Here is an 18,766-nt window from a genome sequence, read left to right as displayed (position 1 = left end):
ATGAAGCCTTGCTGCAAATCACCTTTCCCAACTGACACTGTGCCACTAGTAGTTGTGGTTGAGACACACTTATAAAGTTGCTATCCTTTACTACTATGATTTATCTCCAAATTATTTACTTGAATAAAAAGAGAAGAAAACAAAACAACAAGTAAAATCATCCGCCTCATTCCTACCATAATAAAAACAATACAAAATAAAAAACAAATTAAAAAACAGTAAGTTCTGATTGGAAATATAAAAAAGTGATCCCTGAGTTATTTTAGGACATCCAGTAACCTCCATATTCCTTCTCCCTGTGGACTTACAGCAGCAGCTGGCTGTTCTCCTCACAGTTCAGGTTCTGCTGTTTACTCGGAACCTCTAGGTTATAATCTGTTTTGTAATCACTAATAAGGACCACCTGCCTTTTGAGAGATTCAGTCTAACAAAATGGAGAGACCTAATTGTTCAAGTTCACGCTCAGACAACATGCCCTTCATGCATGGACTGAGGCGACTGAATAGAAAACCTAAAACAAACTAAACAATTATACTAACCGACTGTAGTTGCTACATTAAGAACATATGTTAGTTCCATCATGAAGAAAATGAAGCAATAATATTTGGAACAATAAAGACAATGTTTTTCAGGAAATAAAACATCTCATAATTTTTCAGGAAAAAAACCCATCTACTTGCTTTAAAATTTCTTTCACTGCACTAAGGTAGATTCAGAGCAAACCTGTCGCACTCACATAGGCTCCAAAGTACACTGTCTATGTACAAAGTTGTCCTATGGTTGAATTCAGCCAGAAAAACTAGATCTTTGAAAAGAGGCAGAGTTCAATCCAATAACCGGCTGATAAATGCTTACTAGAGTGTAAAATCTGCTGTAAATCTGGTTTAATAGATCAAGGAGAGAGGAGTACATAGGGAGAGCATCCTTCCCTGGTCCTCAACACAACCGTCAGCACAGCCAGGCCAGATTAGGAACACCTCTCTGGGCTGCTGTTCAGAGACAGTGTGTGCACTTTCATCCATGTGCCTGCCTCACTGTGCTAGCATTGTTGGTTTAGTGCTGGTCTATCCTTCCAGTCTATGAGCACCCTGAGAATCACATATTCACTCTAGTTCCAAAATTTAGCACAGAGTATGTGCATAGAATGAATTTATCAAATCCATTCAAAATATAACTGCCTAGCTGACATTACTTAGCCATATGGTATCATATAGAAATTTGTATTTATCTTACATAAAGGTTACTTTTTAAGTGTAGATTGATTTTCTAAAGTATTAAGGCCAATATTAAAGATAAGAAGAAACAATGGGCTATGGAGACAAATGGTCAGCATTTTGATGAAGAGATTGTCTCAGAATTTTCTAAAGCAAATTCAAGTGCCTCTGTAATGAGCAGTTTTTTACTCATCATATTGATTATCATATCTCCCACTGTCCATATAGACTCATGAGACACTGGATTAAGAATAGGTAACCTTTATGGATTTTGTGTGTGCCAAGCTCTGGACTAAATGTTTCATTATAGTATTTCATTTAATTCTTATTTAACCATATAAAATAGGTGCTACTAATGTGTCCATTTTACAGATGAAAACTGAAGCAAAGGATTTGTTTGGTGCCTTGACTAATGTCTAAGCAGAACTTTAATAAATTGGTCACTTTCCACGCACCTCCTACTCCACCTTCAAATAGGTCACTGATCCAAGGAGAAACAATTTGTCCTGCTAGACTCCAGAAGTCAACCCTCACTTACAACTTCTCCCCACATTCTAATTTACTTCCTTTTCTTCTGAGAGATGCAATCTCTCTGTTTCAGTAAAGCTGGTACTGCTATCTAGTTATAAATGGTCATAATCATGCATAAAAAATAACTCTTACAAATTGTTTTGATATATTTTATGAACAGTAACACAAGAATAAACATAAAACTCTCATGCACTGTTAAATGTACATAAAAGAACAGCTTGGGATTCAATACGAAGTTTTATAATAAATATATCATGCATATACATAGAGAGATATGTATGTGTATATATACTTGTTTATATAAATATTTTAGTCATCTTAGTATAGTGAACATATTTTTCAATCACTGAACTTTATTATGTACATCCTTAGTCATAAGAATGTAATAGGCAGTTTGGCATTAATAGATATCGGATAAAAAGTAGCTAACCTATTTTAACCCTTATCAAATTTTCTTTGTCATGTTTAATTATTTTATTTCACATAGGTTCACTTTCAAAAGAGTTTTTGACAAAACTCTATTGATTTTCAGATTGGCATTAATGACTGCTAGACTTATCAAAAGTATGCTTCAATATATGTTACTTTAGGTTGCAGAACAGTAGATAAGATTTCTTCAGGCTACTGCATGTAGTTAGCTGCAGATACGTGGTCTTACAAAGCAAAACAGAGGTTAGAAATATAAGCTGTTTGGGGGCATTATTGAATGTCGAAGTATGGTAATTATCAGGAAGTCGTTTTAGAGACAGTAGATCCTAAATATTGTAGTCTTATTTCTCATCATCTGCTTCCTTGTTGAAAACTTTGATGACTGATGCTGCATAAGCATGCCACTTCAGGAGCTCTCTTTGGAGATACAGATGTAAAAAGCTGTATTAAAAATACCTACTCAATGTCTTTTGAGTGGGTTCAAACACAAGAAAGCACATGTGAGCGTGTTACACACGTACAGACAAGAATGATCTCCACCCTCGTGCACACCATAAGCTTTTACCTTCTAGCTGGGATAAGGATGACTAAGAAATGAACTTAATTGTTCATTTAGGAAGTAAACTCAATTCTCACAGTGTTATGATGGCTTTAGGAAATCAGGAAGAGATACTTTCATTACGGGAAAGAATGAAATTCACATTAGAACAACAGGCAGTACAAGAATATGTTTCTAGTTTATTTGAAGTATTTATAAAGCCCCTGACTGCCTACAGAGGAAACACTAAGTCCCTGTAAATAGTCATATATTACAGTTGTCAAAGACGTGCTGAATGAATGAAAGCCAATCCTTGACTATAACACGTTCCTTATTTCTCTATACTGGAAAGAGCCAGTGCCCTGCTATCACAGGATGGCTGTTAAAATATGAACTGATTCCTTACCTAGCGGTAAACAGATACTGTTCCAGTCACCCAACACCCTCCTCATGCAGCCACTGACAGTCCTGCTCCCTTTCTGGACCTCCCTTATCTCTCATGTTCAGGTTCAGCTTCCTGCTCCAGAGCCCCTAATAATTGGTGGGGAGCAGCACCACATAGCTCTATCCAATGTCCCCACAGACCCTTCCCTTAGGAGAGACCCTCTAGAGCGCTGCCACCAGCTAGCCACAACTGATGAAGCTCCTGAACCCCACAGCCATCCTGCATGCACTGCCACCAGGTCTCTGCCAGACCCAACAGGAGGAGACTGAGCCCCATGTGTAGATGACACCAGGGCAGGCAAATGCCTAGCCAACTTCAGCACCACCCCCAGGCCCTGGGACCCTGCTGAGGCTGGGCTCTCTAAGTTTTCCTCACATGGCTACTTCTAGGAAATGCAAAACCTGTGGGTCTTGGGCCTTGATAGCACCCCAGGTAGGTAGGGACAGCAGGTAGCCTGAAAGGCTGTTAAAAGATCTAACCATCACCTGTGCGTACATTAGCTTTCTCTGATGTTGTGATTCAAAAGAGGTTTGTAAATATAGATTATGATTCACTTCCATAAATCAGACGTACCCATAAGGTCTCAATTTCCAATGAGACAAAGGTAAAGTACACTTATTTTTAAGCCTAAATTTAATCATTCATGGCAAACTCTGTCATTCCTCCCCCACAACACACACACACACACACACACACACACACACACACACACACACAGTGTACCAACAGGTAAATAAGTGAGTGTCAGAAAAGGGCAAAATTTCGCTAAATATGATGCAGTCACTTGAAAGGAAATGAGATCTTTCATTAAGTCCCTACATATTAGATTTCTCTACAGACATTTAAGATTTTCCATAATATTTCAAAGTTGAAGGAAGGATAAAATCACACATTTTCTGAAAACTTAATAATAAGACAGTCAATTCTAACAAAATGTGTATTACAAACTTAAAAATAAAGCATTCCTATTTGAGAATTATATCCATTAATTCAAATTTATACTGATACGTACTTTTAGATGAAGCTGATTGGTCCAATGCCCAATGATTTTGTATTCTGCACTCTTGTTGGTTATTTGATACTGGAAGATATCATAACGTCCAGGAGCATCTCCATTTTCATTAAAAGTGACAGGTGTCCCCGCACTACCTATAAATGTTTGGAAAACAATGTTAATAAAGTTTTAGTAAGATAACCTAATGAGCTTATTTTTCTCTAAGAAAAAATGGTAGATAAAAATATATTATGTGTAGTACGAGATATGAAGATTGTAATCCATACAAGGTCATTCTTGATAGTATAATATCTTCTACACAAAAAGAAGCCCAGACGTACATACAGGAAGAAGACATGCTTTATTATGCACATTAGAAAGTAAATGGTGAGTATCCAAGTTAGGCAATGTACTTAACAGTTAAATAAATAGAAATTGATAGGCTGAATATTCCATCCTTGCTACACAGAATGACAGTCAATAGAGAGGAGTGTAAATGTCCTGAAGCATAACACCTACTATATAATATGAACTACAAACAGCAACTCAAAATCCGGCAGGAGAACATCCTAGACAAATTCTCTGGAGCTTTGCTTTATTCTGACCTAACTCCATTCTGAAGCAATTCCCTGTTCACTCTCTCTTCTAAGCCTCTGCTTCTGCTACCTCTGCCCAAGAGTATATCAACATTGGGAACCTCTCAATGGGCAAAACAGTGATGGCTGGGAAGTCCCAGATCATAAAAGTTCCCCCAATTCACTGGGGCAGGGCAGCAGGATTCAAGAGATATATTATTTTCTAAACTCTCACTTCTCTAAGAAGCTTTCAGTTTTTCTCTTTTCTCTTAATAGTTTCTGCTCACTTTTATTTTCTAATTATTAAGTGTTACATAATCACAGGTTTTAAAAGGAGAAAGGTGGGGTGCTGGGTAGGTCAGTTGTTTAAGCAACTGACTCTTAGTTTTGGCTCAGGTCATGATCTCAGGGCTCATGAGATAGAGCCACACGTGGGGCTCTGCACCGACAGCACAGATCCTGCTTGGGATTTTCTCTCTCCCCCACTCTGTCCCCTCCCCTATTCACATACATTCTCTCTGTCTCTCTCTCTGTCTTTCTCTCAAAATAAATAAATAGGCATTTTAAAAAGAGTAGTAAGGGATTGCTACTGCCATGTTTTCTCCTTCCATGTAGCCTCACAATCTGAATAGACCTTCCTCCTCTGTAACAGCTTTTAGCTTCAGCCATTTCCCTGCTTCATCTTGTTGGATTGCTCTTTGCTATCTCAACAAGTCACCTGATACCAATCCTTTCTCTTTGTGCCTGTCTTCTCTTTGTAGGCCCCTCCCCTGAATTTCTTGTCATAGCATATTGGATTTAATTTCTATACTGTGCTAGAAAGTGTCTCCTTCTTGCTCTCTTTCCCTATTGTTCTCTCCCAACATATATACTACAAATAATTATATATATTAATTCTCTACATTCAGATTTTATAATGAGTTCTTTACCTGCAGAGTTTTTAACGAATGACAGTAATCACAAAATTCTAAAACATTTAACTTATCAAACAACACGGATGACTTAAGATAATAACTTGCAAATAAATACAATCACAGTAACACAACAGCAAGTAGGGTGCTTTCCAAGTATTTAATGGAGAGATGTGTAATTTACTCCATTTCCTGGAATGTTTCTAAAATTTGGACACAGGATGAAATCTCTGATGGGATCACAGATACCTGGCATCTGCAAAACTGCTAAGGCCACAAGAGGTAGGATTGCATGATAGCATGGAGAGAGTACTAGTCTGAGAGTCAAGAGCTACATGGCTTGGGATGCCTGGGTGGCTCAGTCAGTTGAGCATCTGGCTTCGGCTCAGGTCATGATTTCACGGTTTGTGGGTTTGAGCCCTGTGTCAGGCTCTGTGCTGACAGCTAGCTCAGAGTCTGGAGCCTGTCTTCAGATTCTGTGTCTCCCTCTCTCTCTGACCCTCCCCTGCTCGCACTGTCTCTCTCTGTCTCTCAAAAATAAATTAAAAAACATAAAAAAATTTTTTAAAAAAGGTGATAACTACACCTCCCCATTTATTTCCACAACTTTGTATCTCTCTTTCTATTCAAGCATCATGTGGGGACTTAACAATGAATATGAGTATGTGTTGAAGTCCTAAAAGAGCTGTATGTGTTTAAATTATTATTATTATTAATTCATATGGGAAATGGCTTTATATATAAATCAAGAAAAAATGAGGAATTGGGAAATAAAATAGGAGCTCTCCAATCAACTAGTACTATCTTAGCTATTCCTTAGACACTCAAGTGCAAACTCATTTGCCATGCCTCACCAAAACAGAACTCCTGGTGACCTTGAGCAGGTTAACTTTTAAATCTGAGTTTCCTCATCTGAAAAATAGACATAATAATGACACTTTTCTCATAGAGTTATTGTAAGAAGTAAATGCACAAATACCTGTCAAGTGCACAGCACAGTGTGTGGGGTAATTAGGTATTATAATGATTACCATTCCCCCCTAACTGTTTCCAGTACACACCAATGCAGAAGAATAGATTGGATGTTGAAAATTCTTTAAATGATATCTAGACAAAGTATAATGGAAATTCAAATGGGAAAGAGATTCCTGGGTGGAAAAATACCTATCTGTATGAATTTCACATTAACATCATCAACAATTCTGACATCTATATACCACTCCAAAAAATTATCATGTCATATTCTTCATGAATAAAAGGAATATTTGACTTCTCTAACTAAAATCCCCAATGTTACATCCCTTATGGAATGACCTCTAATCTCCTACAACAGTAGTCTCAATCTTTTTAACCATATGATACCTAAGATAGACGAAAGCCACTCATGTAGCACGTTTTCATGAATGTACTCTGAATTACATATAATTCCTAGTAGGCTAGCTGTTTCTACATCTCTTTTCTCCACCTTGACAAAGTCTATCAGAAAGCAAGTGAATGAGAGATGTATTATCACAAAAATAATAATTGTCTAACTGAATATCATTAACAACAAATCACACTGAGCTTGACATTGTATTAAGAGGCAATATATTGGAGTGCCCAGGTGGCTCAGTCGGTTAATCATCCGACCTCGGCTCAGGTCATGAACTCCCGGTCCTGGGTTTGAGCCCCACTTCGGGCTCTCTGCTGGCAACTCGGAGCCAGCTTCCATTCTGTGTCTCCCTCAATCTCTGCCCCTCTCCCACTTGCACGCTGTCTGTCTGTCTCTCTCTCTCTCAAAAATAAATAAACATTAAAAAAAAGAGGCAATATATTAAAATGGCGAGGAGTGTGGGATTTTGGAACCAGATCACTGAGTTCAAACCCCAGCTCTGTCACTTATTAGACATATGATCTCAGATAACTTACTTAATTTCCCTGTATTTCATGTGTCTCATTTTTAAAATGTGCTAATAGTATTTCCTACTCAGAGGACTATGTGAAGATCAAATGAATTAAAATATGTAAAATATTTAGTACATGGTAAACATCATATATGTATTAACTATTATACATAACTTTATGGTTTTATGGCAATGGCGTGTACGAGATCCAGTGTCCATATGAAAATAGGAACTTCTCAGTGATCATATATGGCTTTTTTCAAGTCACCCTCACTAATCTTCTTTCTCCTCTTTTTCTTTTTCTTTTTTTGAGTCCATTTGTTTATCGGGGGGGGGCAGGGGTCAGAGAGAAGGAGTGACAGAATCCCAAGCAGGCTCTGCACCATCAGCACAGAGCCTGATGCAAGGCTTGAACTCACAAACCATGAGTTTGAGCCGAGAGCCAGTTGGATGATTAATCGACTGTGCTACCCAGGCTCCCCATTTGTTTTCCTCTTTCAACATAATGCCACCTATACCTAAAATCTAGTTCTCTAAATTCACCATGCTTTTCTTACCATCCTGTTTTTATACATGTTATTATTCATAAATTCCCTTCCTCCTTCCTCCTATCCCTTCTTCTCTATATAATTCTTTCCAAGATGTGGCCCAAAGGTCACATCTAAAGAAGCTTGAGCTTCTAAACCTGGAGCAAAAGCCCAAGTGCCTCTTCAAATCCTATCCTGCTCTATCATATCACTCACTACACTACATACACTTTTGCTATTTATCCTCATACCCGATCAAAACATTTATTCAACAAATACCTATTGAGAGCCTATTACGTGCTCAATTCTGAGTAGATCCTCTGCCTTCCTCACAAAGAAGGTCTCCTTAACACAATCAGAGTGTATCTCTAATATTAGTAGACACTGAACCAAAGACAGTGCTTCTTTCTGAGTAAACAATCAATAAATCATAGTAAAGCTCAACTCATAACTAATGATCCCAAGTAAATCCATACTTACCCTCTCTATAACATCATGAAATGCATGTATGTCATTTCTCATCTTTTACATTCAGAGTGAAGGGACCAAATGAGCACCTTTCACTTTGTTATCAGTGTGATGTTGGAAACCACCCTTGCAACTTGTTTTACTAATCTGATTTCTAATCTGGGGTAGGCTTGCAGTTGAATTATTTCAACCCTTTCACAGGAAGAATGACTCCATTACACATTGGCTCATCTCAAATGCTTACCCTGATTCTGTGGTTCATGGAACCAAGAACACCCTTGAAAACTAAGACGGGCCATGCAGTTTACTAATTTCCATTTGAAGAAATTTAAAGTATCCTTTGTATGAATCCGACCACCCCTGATAAACCTGATTGAGCAGCATTTTGTCCAGAAAAAAATTTTAAATGACAAACATCTCAATATATGCATCACTTTATTATGATTTACCAACAACACAGGTAAGAAATATAAATATATTTAGATATACATGTATTTAGATATGTATCTCCTAGGCTCTATCTCCTAGACTTAGCTATTTCAGATATTTTGAAGTGTATTAATTAAAAAAGTCTTTTTAATTGATGTGCACTAGTGGAGAAATGGAAACAAACAATGTGGAGCTATGAAGTCACTCTTATTTGTCAGGTACTACTCTCAGAGACTATACATCTCCTAGAATATTTTCTGCTCAATAAGAAATGAACTGAAAAAACTATTTTTATTACTAGGCATATCAAGCACTTCAATATGTTTCTATAGGAAAAAATGATACATCCAATGAAGATTTTATTTGCAAATGTTGGCTCTGTTGAACATTGTTCTGGGGAACAGTATAAACTTGGGATTCGGGGACTGAGTTTGATTTCTGGCTCTGCCAATTACCTGTGCAATCTGGGCAAGTTACCCTCAATAAATCTGTTTTCTCAACCATCAAGGGAGCATAATAACTTTCACCTCCCTGGGCTATTATGAGGGTTACATGAGGTGATGTATGTAAAGCACTTAATGCGTGGCTGGCACACGATAGGTGTGCAATAAATGGAAACCATCATCATCATTATCCGTTCCTTTGCCTACACTTATGCTCCCTTGATCTACATTAGCTTATTTCCACAATGCAAAATGCAATGCAAGAATAATTCATTTGCCTTTATGGGAAAATATTATAAATATATTTATAAGTGTAAGCCACTCAGTTTACTGTCATGTTTATTACTTTCCTTCCTCATTCTTGCTACAAAACTTTATCCATTTTCTTTCTCATAATGACATACACTACTGGGTAAGCATGAAAAAAATGAGAAAGGGAAAAATGAAATCAGTTGATTTAGTGAGCTTTGGCTCCCTTAAAAGAATGAATATATGAGACTTAAGTCATTGACCAAAATGACATAGGAAATAGCAATTTTCAACAGAATCTCAATTATTCATGCTCTCATTTCCCTTATTTGATTTATTTTATCAAGTATTTATTACAGTCAATAAACAGACCTATGTCTTTGAATTAGAATCATATCATAAGTTAATTATTTAGGAATCAGGCATATTACTATTACATTTATCAGTTAGTCAGCCTTTGTTCATTGAAGACTTTAGCATCTGACTCTGTATACTTTTCCCTCCCTACTCCTGTTATCATTCTTGGTGGCCTCATAATCCACCTGGATGACTCAACATCCTGGCCTCTGCATTAGCTGACTTCCTCACTTCCAGTGATCTTCCCTCTTATGCATCTCACCACCCACTACCATGATTACAGTCTAAAAGGTGTCCTTACCAGGAACTTCATCATCTCCCAACTTTTATTCCCTGGATATCGCCTTCTACCCCCAGGGCAACAATTCTATGGTCTCCTAAATGTATTGATTCATGTATCAACTCAATTTGTCATTATCCTTCATGCCCATGATAGTTTCTCTTCCTTCTTATTCTCACATAGGGTCTATGATCTTCTTCCAACCAATTTTATTCCTCTGCCAAATCACAATCATGATTGAACTCAATTGTATATCTTCTTTGCCTATATTCAAGCAGCTGAATGTTGTTTGAGAAAATCATAAAACTTTAATGTCTGGCAAGGCCAGGACTAGACTGAGGCAGGTGAGGCGCCCCGGGCACGACTCTGAGAGCAAGTGCCTCCCTAAATTCTGCACATTAGGCACCTCCCTTGCTTCATCTAGTCCCAGCGTGCTGTCTGGTCTTACTTTAAATTCATGGCCTCAGATCTGAAGTGTGCAGTCAACACTGTTTTGCAGTCCTTCCACACTTTGCCAGCAAGTCCACTTCCCCGCACTGGATGACGGACTGTTTCATGCCTCACATGCCCAACACCTCCCTCTGTCACTGTCGCTGGTCTCATACTTTCTCACTGAGGAAAAGCAGCAGCCAGACCAAACTCCCTCATCACTCCACCACAAAACCTGAGTTACCTACATCTACACTCATATTAATCTCTCTCCTACTGAGGACACATCCCTCCAGTCACAGGCATGCTTTGCCCCTGATGCAAGGACCTCAGTGTTTACCCTCCGTGCACAGGTATCTCACAGGTATTTCGTCTTCCTTTGACATCAGTAGATTTAGACTGTCCATAGGATTCCATTCAGTTAACAAATGAGTTCTAATACCTCTCATCTTAAAAAAAAAAAAAAAAGCAAGCAAAAAGCCCATTATTGACTCTATTGCCTCATTTATCCACTCTCCTCCTTAACTGTAATACGGAACTTTTTAAGTGAGCTCTCCTCACTCTCTCCATTGTTTTATATCCTGCTGATTCTTCACACCATTTTTAGAAAGTTTATTTATTTATTTTGAGAAAGAGTGAGGGAGGGACAGGGAAAGAGAGAGAGAGAAAGAGAGAGCATGCCAAGAACTCTGCACTATCAGCACAGAGCCGAAAGTTGGGCTCAATCTCATGAACCATGAGATTATGACCTCAGCTGAAGTCAAGAGTCTGACGCTTAACCACCCGAGACACCCAGGCACCCCTTCACACCATTTTAATTTGAAATTTAACCTGACACCTCCACTGATGAGTCTCAAATTTATACATCTATCCCTGACTGCAGATTTATCCAACTATTTGTAACTCCATTGGTTTTTTGATAGTAATCCTAAACTTTATGCATCTAGACACATTTGATTCTTTTTCATCCAAACATATCCTTTACAGTCTTTCCTCTTTTAGTAAGTAGCTAACAATTGCCCCTCCATTCAATCAAACCAAAACCTAAGTTAAAACCCTTTGCCTAAATGTAAACAGAAAGAATGAATGTAAACTGTGGACTTCAGTTAATAACAATGTAAGAATGCAAAGTGTCATTATCATTAATGAACACTATTTGAGAAACAGAAATACAATTTATAATTGTCTTGGTAGTCTTCAAATAAGCTGACTGAATTTTCAAAATAAGAAAAGATCCATCATTTTGAGATATTCATCTCAGGAAAGCAGATGAATTAGGAAGTTTAAAAATAAAATATCTTATTTAAAAAAGTGGCCAGAAATACTATTAAAATATCAAATGTTTGATTAAAAGGAAAAAATGGAAAAGATAATGTAATAATTAGGCAAGATTAATGCATCTTAAGGGGAATTTGGGAACAAACCAAAGTGTGTTGCAATACCCTGAATTCAGTACATTTTCTTTCTGGAGCAGAAAACCTTTCTTTATGTTGAGTAACTGAAGACCTTTATTGTTTATTTTCAGGAGCATTTAATAGCTTATATATATTTTGGTACACATAGCTTCTAACACGCTATTAATTAGCCATTGTATCTATAACAGTGATGAACACATTTATGAAAGAGAAGTTTTTGAGTATATATATTCCTGCCTGTTCAAATTTGCTGCGCTAGGTGGAGGTCTCTGTCTAGTCCAATGTTGCTGGAAAACAAAGATACAAAGATGTTGCCACCTAGATTCAAAATTTTCAAATTTATCAATTTTTAAAATGTTTATTAAGAGTTTTAAAGTTTTGTTTCTGACATTTGCATTTTTAATCTGTCCATAGTTGATTGGTGGGGTGAGGCTGAAAATGTCACTTTTCCCCTATATTGATAATCATTTTTTAGCAATACTCTCCTTTTCCATTTGGCTGGATATACCTGACTTACATGGAGAAATGGGCCTTTTTCTGGTCCTTCTCTTCTCCTCCATTAATTCACTTGTCTGTCTTTGACTCAATAGCATACTTCCAGTATGATAAATTACTGAAGTTTCATAGTAAGACTGATGCTGGTATGGCAGGTCTGCACTCCCTAATCTCTCTTCTCAGAAGTTTTCTGACTTCTCCTCTGCATACAATTTAGAACCATCCTAAGTTCCATAAACAATCCTGGTTAGATTATTGGAAAATATATGGAATCTAGAAATCAACAGGAGGAGATTACTATCTTTAGAATATCTTCCTATCCATGAATATGAGCTGTCTCTTAGTTGTTTAGGTCTTCTTTGTATATTAAATAGCCTTATAATTTCCTTTTCGTAGCACTTAACCATCTTTTGTAGATCTACTCCTACATAATTAATATTCTCTGATACTACTGTAAATGGTATCTAAATTTATGTTATCTACTGTGCTGTTAGTATATAGAAGGCAGCTGATTTTATTTTTCTATATTAGTCTCATATCTAGCCCAGGGGTTCTCAGCTGGGAGTATTTGGCAATGTTTGGAGACATTTTTGGTTGTCTTTGGAAGAGAGGTACTACTGGTGACAGCTGGAAAAGGTCAGGAGTGCTACTAAAACATCCTACTATGCACAGGACAGCCACCTAAAATCATGAACGATCCAGTTCAAAACTAAAATAGATTGAAGGTTGAAAAACCTCTGAAAAGCTGTAAGAATTTACAGCTAAATTAAAAAAAAAAATTCCATGTAAACAATTATGTTATTTGAAAATAGTTATAATTTCATTTACCCTTAACAATTCTTATACTCCAACCATGCCCCACACTTTTCTTATTGCACTATCTAGGATATTCAATACAATTTTGACATGAAGTAACAATAGTGGACATTCTTGTACTTCTCCTAATTTGGGGGGATTGGACTTTTTTTTAATGTTTATTTGCTTTTGAAGGGGGTGCAGACAGAGGGAGACACTGATCCTGAGGCTCCAGGCTCTGAGCTGTCCCCACAGATCCTGACGGGGAGTTCAAACCCATGAAGCATGAGTCATGACCTGACCCTGATTGGACGCTTAACTACCTGAGCCACCTAGGCTCCCCATACTTCTCCCAATTTTTAAAGAATATTTCTCACATTATTCATTTAAGATATGTTTGATCTAGGCATTTTATAGGTGCTTCTAATCAGTTTAGGAAATTTCTTTTCATTGTAAATGTACTAATTTTTTTATTATGAATACACTTTTAATGTTAGTTGTGTCTTTTGTGTATCTTTTGAGATAATCTTTTTTTCCTTTTAATTTGTACCATAATGAATAACATCTATACATTTTCAATATTATGTCATAGAAGCTTGGTACAGATTCAACTTGATTTTGATTTTTTTTCCACACTGTTAAATTTACTCAGCTAATATTTTGTTTAGAATCCTTACATTCATGTGCATTCTTTCTTAGAATGTCCTTTTTGTTACGATTTCAGGTTTATATTGGCCACAGAAAGTAAATTGGAAAATACTCCCTCTTTCTCTATTCTCTGCAAGAGTTTATACAAAATTATGATACTGTCTTTCTTGACTGTTTTGTAGAACTCAGCTGGAATCATGCTAGACACTCTTAAGAAAGTGAATGAATTGTGGCGTATAGAATATTCACACAGTGGAATATTATTCTACAGTCAAAATAAATGAACTACAGAGACCGTCATAAATATGGATGGATTTTAGCAAAATAATTTTAAGTGGAAAAGTAAGTACTAAAAATATATTTTACAAAGGTATAAATGGTTAAAACTTAAAATTTTGTACTCTTTGGGAATACGTATGCAAGACAAACCTACTTTAAAAGGCAAAAATATTGATTGTTCAGGAGGGATGGGGGAATAGGTTGGTGGTGGAAATATATGTTTGAGTGTAGCTTTTTGCCAAAATCCTAACTGGGGGACGGGGGTCAGTGGGGAAGGAGGGCAGTATTTTCATAAATGCTTATTACATTCTTTGAAATAACCAAACAACTAAAATGAAAGTGGACCTTGCATAGATCAATAATGAGCATGTGTCATGAATCAGGAAGCCAAGAGGAAGAAAGGGAAAAAGAGAGACAGAGAAGGGAGAGAGGGAGGAAGGCAGGGAGTAAAAGAGCAGAATGGAGGACAGTAGAAATAACAAATAAAAGAATGAAAGAAAAGAAAAAAGAGAGAATCATATTTAAAAAACATCTTTAAAGGCAGGGTCTGTTGAAAAGGCTTTAACTGTTGTGTAATTCTGTGAATTGACTGAATGCTATATTTAGCCTTGTTATTATGCCCTTGGGGAATATGAATCCTGCCGGTAGGTTTATATACCCAAACAAAATGGGTCAGATACAGAATTGCCTCAACCCAATTCTCAAAGCAGCTTTTCTGTATATTTTTAGATTTTATATTAGTCAAACTTCTGTCAGAATTCCCAGTTTATAAGCTATCACTATCTCGGATTAGAATCACATATTTTTAAGCCAAGAAGCTTATTCATTTTTTCTTTATGAAGATTTTTCTGAAGAGTAATATAAGGTAAAATTCATCTCTTACCAGTTGAGTCACTACTTCATTTTGTTGCTGAATGTCAAATTGTTCTTTATCTCAGGTTTTAGTTTGAAATATCATTAATGTACCACCTTTCCATGTATTTCAGAATTAATATTTTGTTAATATTTGCAGAATTACTATGAGCCAATCAAACACAGATAACTCTATAGGAACAGATGTCTGTTTAAAAAAATGGATAAAATACCAAATTAGGAGAGGGCTACTCACTTTTGACAATAATTTGTGTACTGAATTAAAGAAAGGATACCACATCATTTATGTATAATGGACCTGATTTTCTCTAATTACACAAACTGTCAATGTATATTAGGCCACTGTGATTGATGTGAATTGTCTATGTTACCATGGTGACTAGAGGTGTTTCCATTTGATGCTGCATGCATAACAATTTGAAGCATAATTAAAAGAAACAGTAAAACACAGAAGTAAAAAAAAAAACTCATAAATTTAAAAAGTATGGTCTGACTTTCATATATCCCTTTCAGAAACTGACCTATCAAACAGATTAAAAGCAATAACTATTATATAAGATATTGTACATTCAAATACATATGAAACATTTACAAAAATATTATTTTCTCCCAAAATAAAATATGGATAATTACCATAAATCTTAATTCATATTCTCTAAGCTGTATTCACTAAAACTTAAAATCCTTAACAACAGGTTAAAAAAATTTTTTTTAATGTTTTACTTATTTTTGATACAGAGAGAGAGACAGATCATGAGAGGGGGAGGGTCAGAGAGAGAAGGAGACACAGAACAGGAAGCAGCTCGGGGCTCTGAGCTAGCTGTCAGCTCACAGCCCGACGCGGGGCTCGAACCCACGAACATGAGATCTGACCCGAGCCGAAGTCAGAGGCTTAACTGACTGAACCACCCAGGCGCCCCAACAACAGTTTTAAAAAGATTGAAAAGTTAAAACAACTCCAAGGAAGATAAAAATTTAAAAAAATTCCTAGAGATTTAGAAAAACCAATTAAGCTCTCGCTAACTAATTCTTTAGTTAAAGAGAAAACTAAAATTAAAATTATAGAGTACTACTTAACAGATCGCAATATCTTTCAAAACTTGAAGGATATAGCCTAGGTTGTCCTCAGAGGGAAATATAGAGAATTAAAATTTTTTATCATTGTACAAGTCCTGGATAACTTTACATAAAAATTTTAAGTTTGAAATGCTAAATAGTCTTTTAAGCATGATCATATTTAAATTATTAAGAAAATAATTGATAATTTAATAACAAAAATTTCTGAATTTCAAACAATTTTTAAAAGAATTCATTTATAGAAATGTAACAAGGGATTAATATTCTTAATGTGCAAGGAGCTCTTTCATGTAAGAAAATTTGAACATTGTTGCACAACTGGGAAAATATAAACAGTTGTGATATAAACAGTCACAGTGAGAATATATGCAGTGTTCCATCTTACTAGTAATGAAAGACATTAATAAGGAATAATAATACTCCCATTTAGCCCAAGAATAAATATTATAGATGAAGGTAGGGTAAAATTGACACTTCCACGTTGTGCTGATAAAAATTTTAATTTATACAACCATGCTGGAGGCAAATTCTGAAGATTTAAAGCACATTTATTCTTTGATCCAATAATAGAAATGTATGCTATGAATATGGGCAGATGACTGTACAGACATACTATAAACATGTTTACTGTACTATTGTTTCAGTATTCAAATAATGGAAAAAAGTTGGTAAACTAAATGGACACAAATATATGAATCTTTAGTCCAGTGTTCTCTATTATAGGAAAATTGAAAACAACATAAGCTTATTTCAGCAAGGCATGGAGAAATAATGACACATGTATACAATGGAATATAATGTGGCCATTAAAATTATAATAGAAAGGCTTATTATTAATATAGAGTCGATGGCATATTTTTACTTTAAAAAGGATTATACAAAGCCACTAGGATGACTATATTTTTAAAAATGGAAAATAAGAAGTGTTGCCCAGTTTTTGGAAAATTAGAGCCTTCATATGTTCCCAGTGGGAATGTAAAATGGTGTAGCTGCTGTGAAAGGGAATTTGGTGATTCTTCAAAAAGTTAATGTAGATTTATCATATGATTCAGCAATGCCACTCCTAGGCATATACCTAAGAGAACTGAAAGCATTTGTTCACACAAAAATTTGCACACATATGTTTATAGCAACATTATTCATAATAGCCAAAGAGTAGAAACAACACAAATGGACATTATGATGAATGGATAAATGAAATGTGGCATATTAATACAGTATTCAACCATGAAAAACATGGTGGATGCTACAATCTGCATGAGCCTTGAAATCACTGTAAGTGAAGAAAACAGTCACAAAAGGTCACATATTGTATGATTCCATTTATGTAAAATATCCACAATAGGTAAGTCTATCGAGTCCAAAGGTACATTAATGTTTGTCAGGGGCTGGAGGGGGCAGAGAATAGGGAGGAACTGTTACTTTTTGAGGCAATGAAATACTCTGGAATTCGGTAGTGATGATGGTCACACAAACCTGTGGATAAGGTAAAGACTTCTAAATTGTATAGTTTAAGCTGGTGAATTATATCTTTGTTTTTAAGAAGTTACAGGTTAAGAGAATACAACAACACTAATTTGAAAAGATACATGCATTCCTATGTTTATTAAAGCATCATTTATAACAGCCAGATTATGGAAGCAGTCTAAGTGCCCATTGACAGATGAGTGGATAAAGAAGAGATTATATATATAAGTGGAATATTACTCAGCCATAAAAAGAATGAAATCTTGCCATTTGCAACAACATAGATGAATGTAGAGAGTATAATGCTAAGTGAAATACGTCAGTCAGAGAAAGACGAATACCACATGATTACATTCATATGTGGCATTTCAGAAACAAAAGAAACAAGCAAAGGAAAAAAAAGAGAGCAACAAATCAAGAAACAGACTCTTAACTATAGAGAACAAACTGATGGCTACCAGAGGGGAGGGGGGAGGTAAACAGGTATACTTATCACCGTGAGCACTGAGTAATGCATCGAATTGTTAACTCATAATATTGGACAGTTGAAACTAACATAACACTGTATGTTAACTATACTGGAATTAATTTCTTTTTTAAATTATAGGCTAACATATAGCCTAGAATTGCTTTATCCTATATATGTGTAATACAGGTAGATGGACAAATGGATGGATGAGGGACAGATGATGAGCATACAGATAGAATAGGATATAGATACATATTTTGAAACAAAAGCACTGAAAAAGATTATTTTTGGTTACTGAAATTAACATAGATCTACATGTTTTTCTTTACTATTTTCTTTATTTCCTGCCAAAACGTCTTACTTTTATGAAAAAAAATATGTAAGAAAAAAAATCTGTTTTCTTTAAAATATGGGAAAGACAGAAGACTTGAGGAAAGAAATAAAGGTATTTTTTGGTAAATACTACACTTCATATCAATGGCTAATATACACAGATATTAGGAGATAAAAGTAGCAGCCCTCAGATCATGCTGACAGCAACGTTCT

The 18,766-nt window shown here is 35.9% G+C and overlaps 1 protein-coding gene across 1 annotated transcript in view; it reads right to left on the bottom strand.

Moving 5' to 3' along the window:
- The window catches only part of GRM8 (glutamate metabotropic receptor 8), a 748,501-nt gene that overhangs the window by 138,352 nt on the left and 591,383 nt on the right, over positions 1 to 18,766 (bottom strand). Inside the window, exon 8 of the mRNA XM_029923995.1 lies at positions 4,170 to 4,306. Within this exon, the coding sequence (XP_029779855.1) occupies positions 4,170 to 4,306 (137 nt within the window). The remainder of the gene's footprint in view (positions 1 to 4,169; positions 4,307 to 18,766) is intronic.

The sequence above is a fragment of the Suricata suricatta genome, chromosome 2, assembly GCF_006229205.1.
Source record: "Suricata suricatta isolate VVHF042 chromosome 2, meerkat_22Aug2017_6uvM2_HiC, whole genome shotgun sequence".
Lineage (NCBI taxonomy): Eukaryota > Metazoa > Chordata > Mammalia > Carnivora > Herpestidae > Suricata > Suricata suricatta.
Note: the sequence above shows the minus strand (reverse complement) of the source record. Positions and strands in the feature narration are given on the sequence as shown.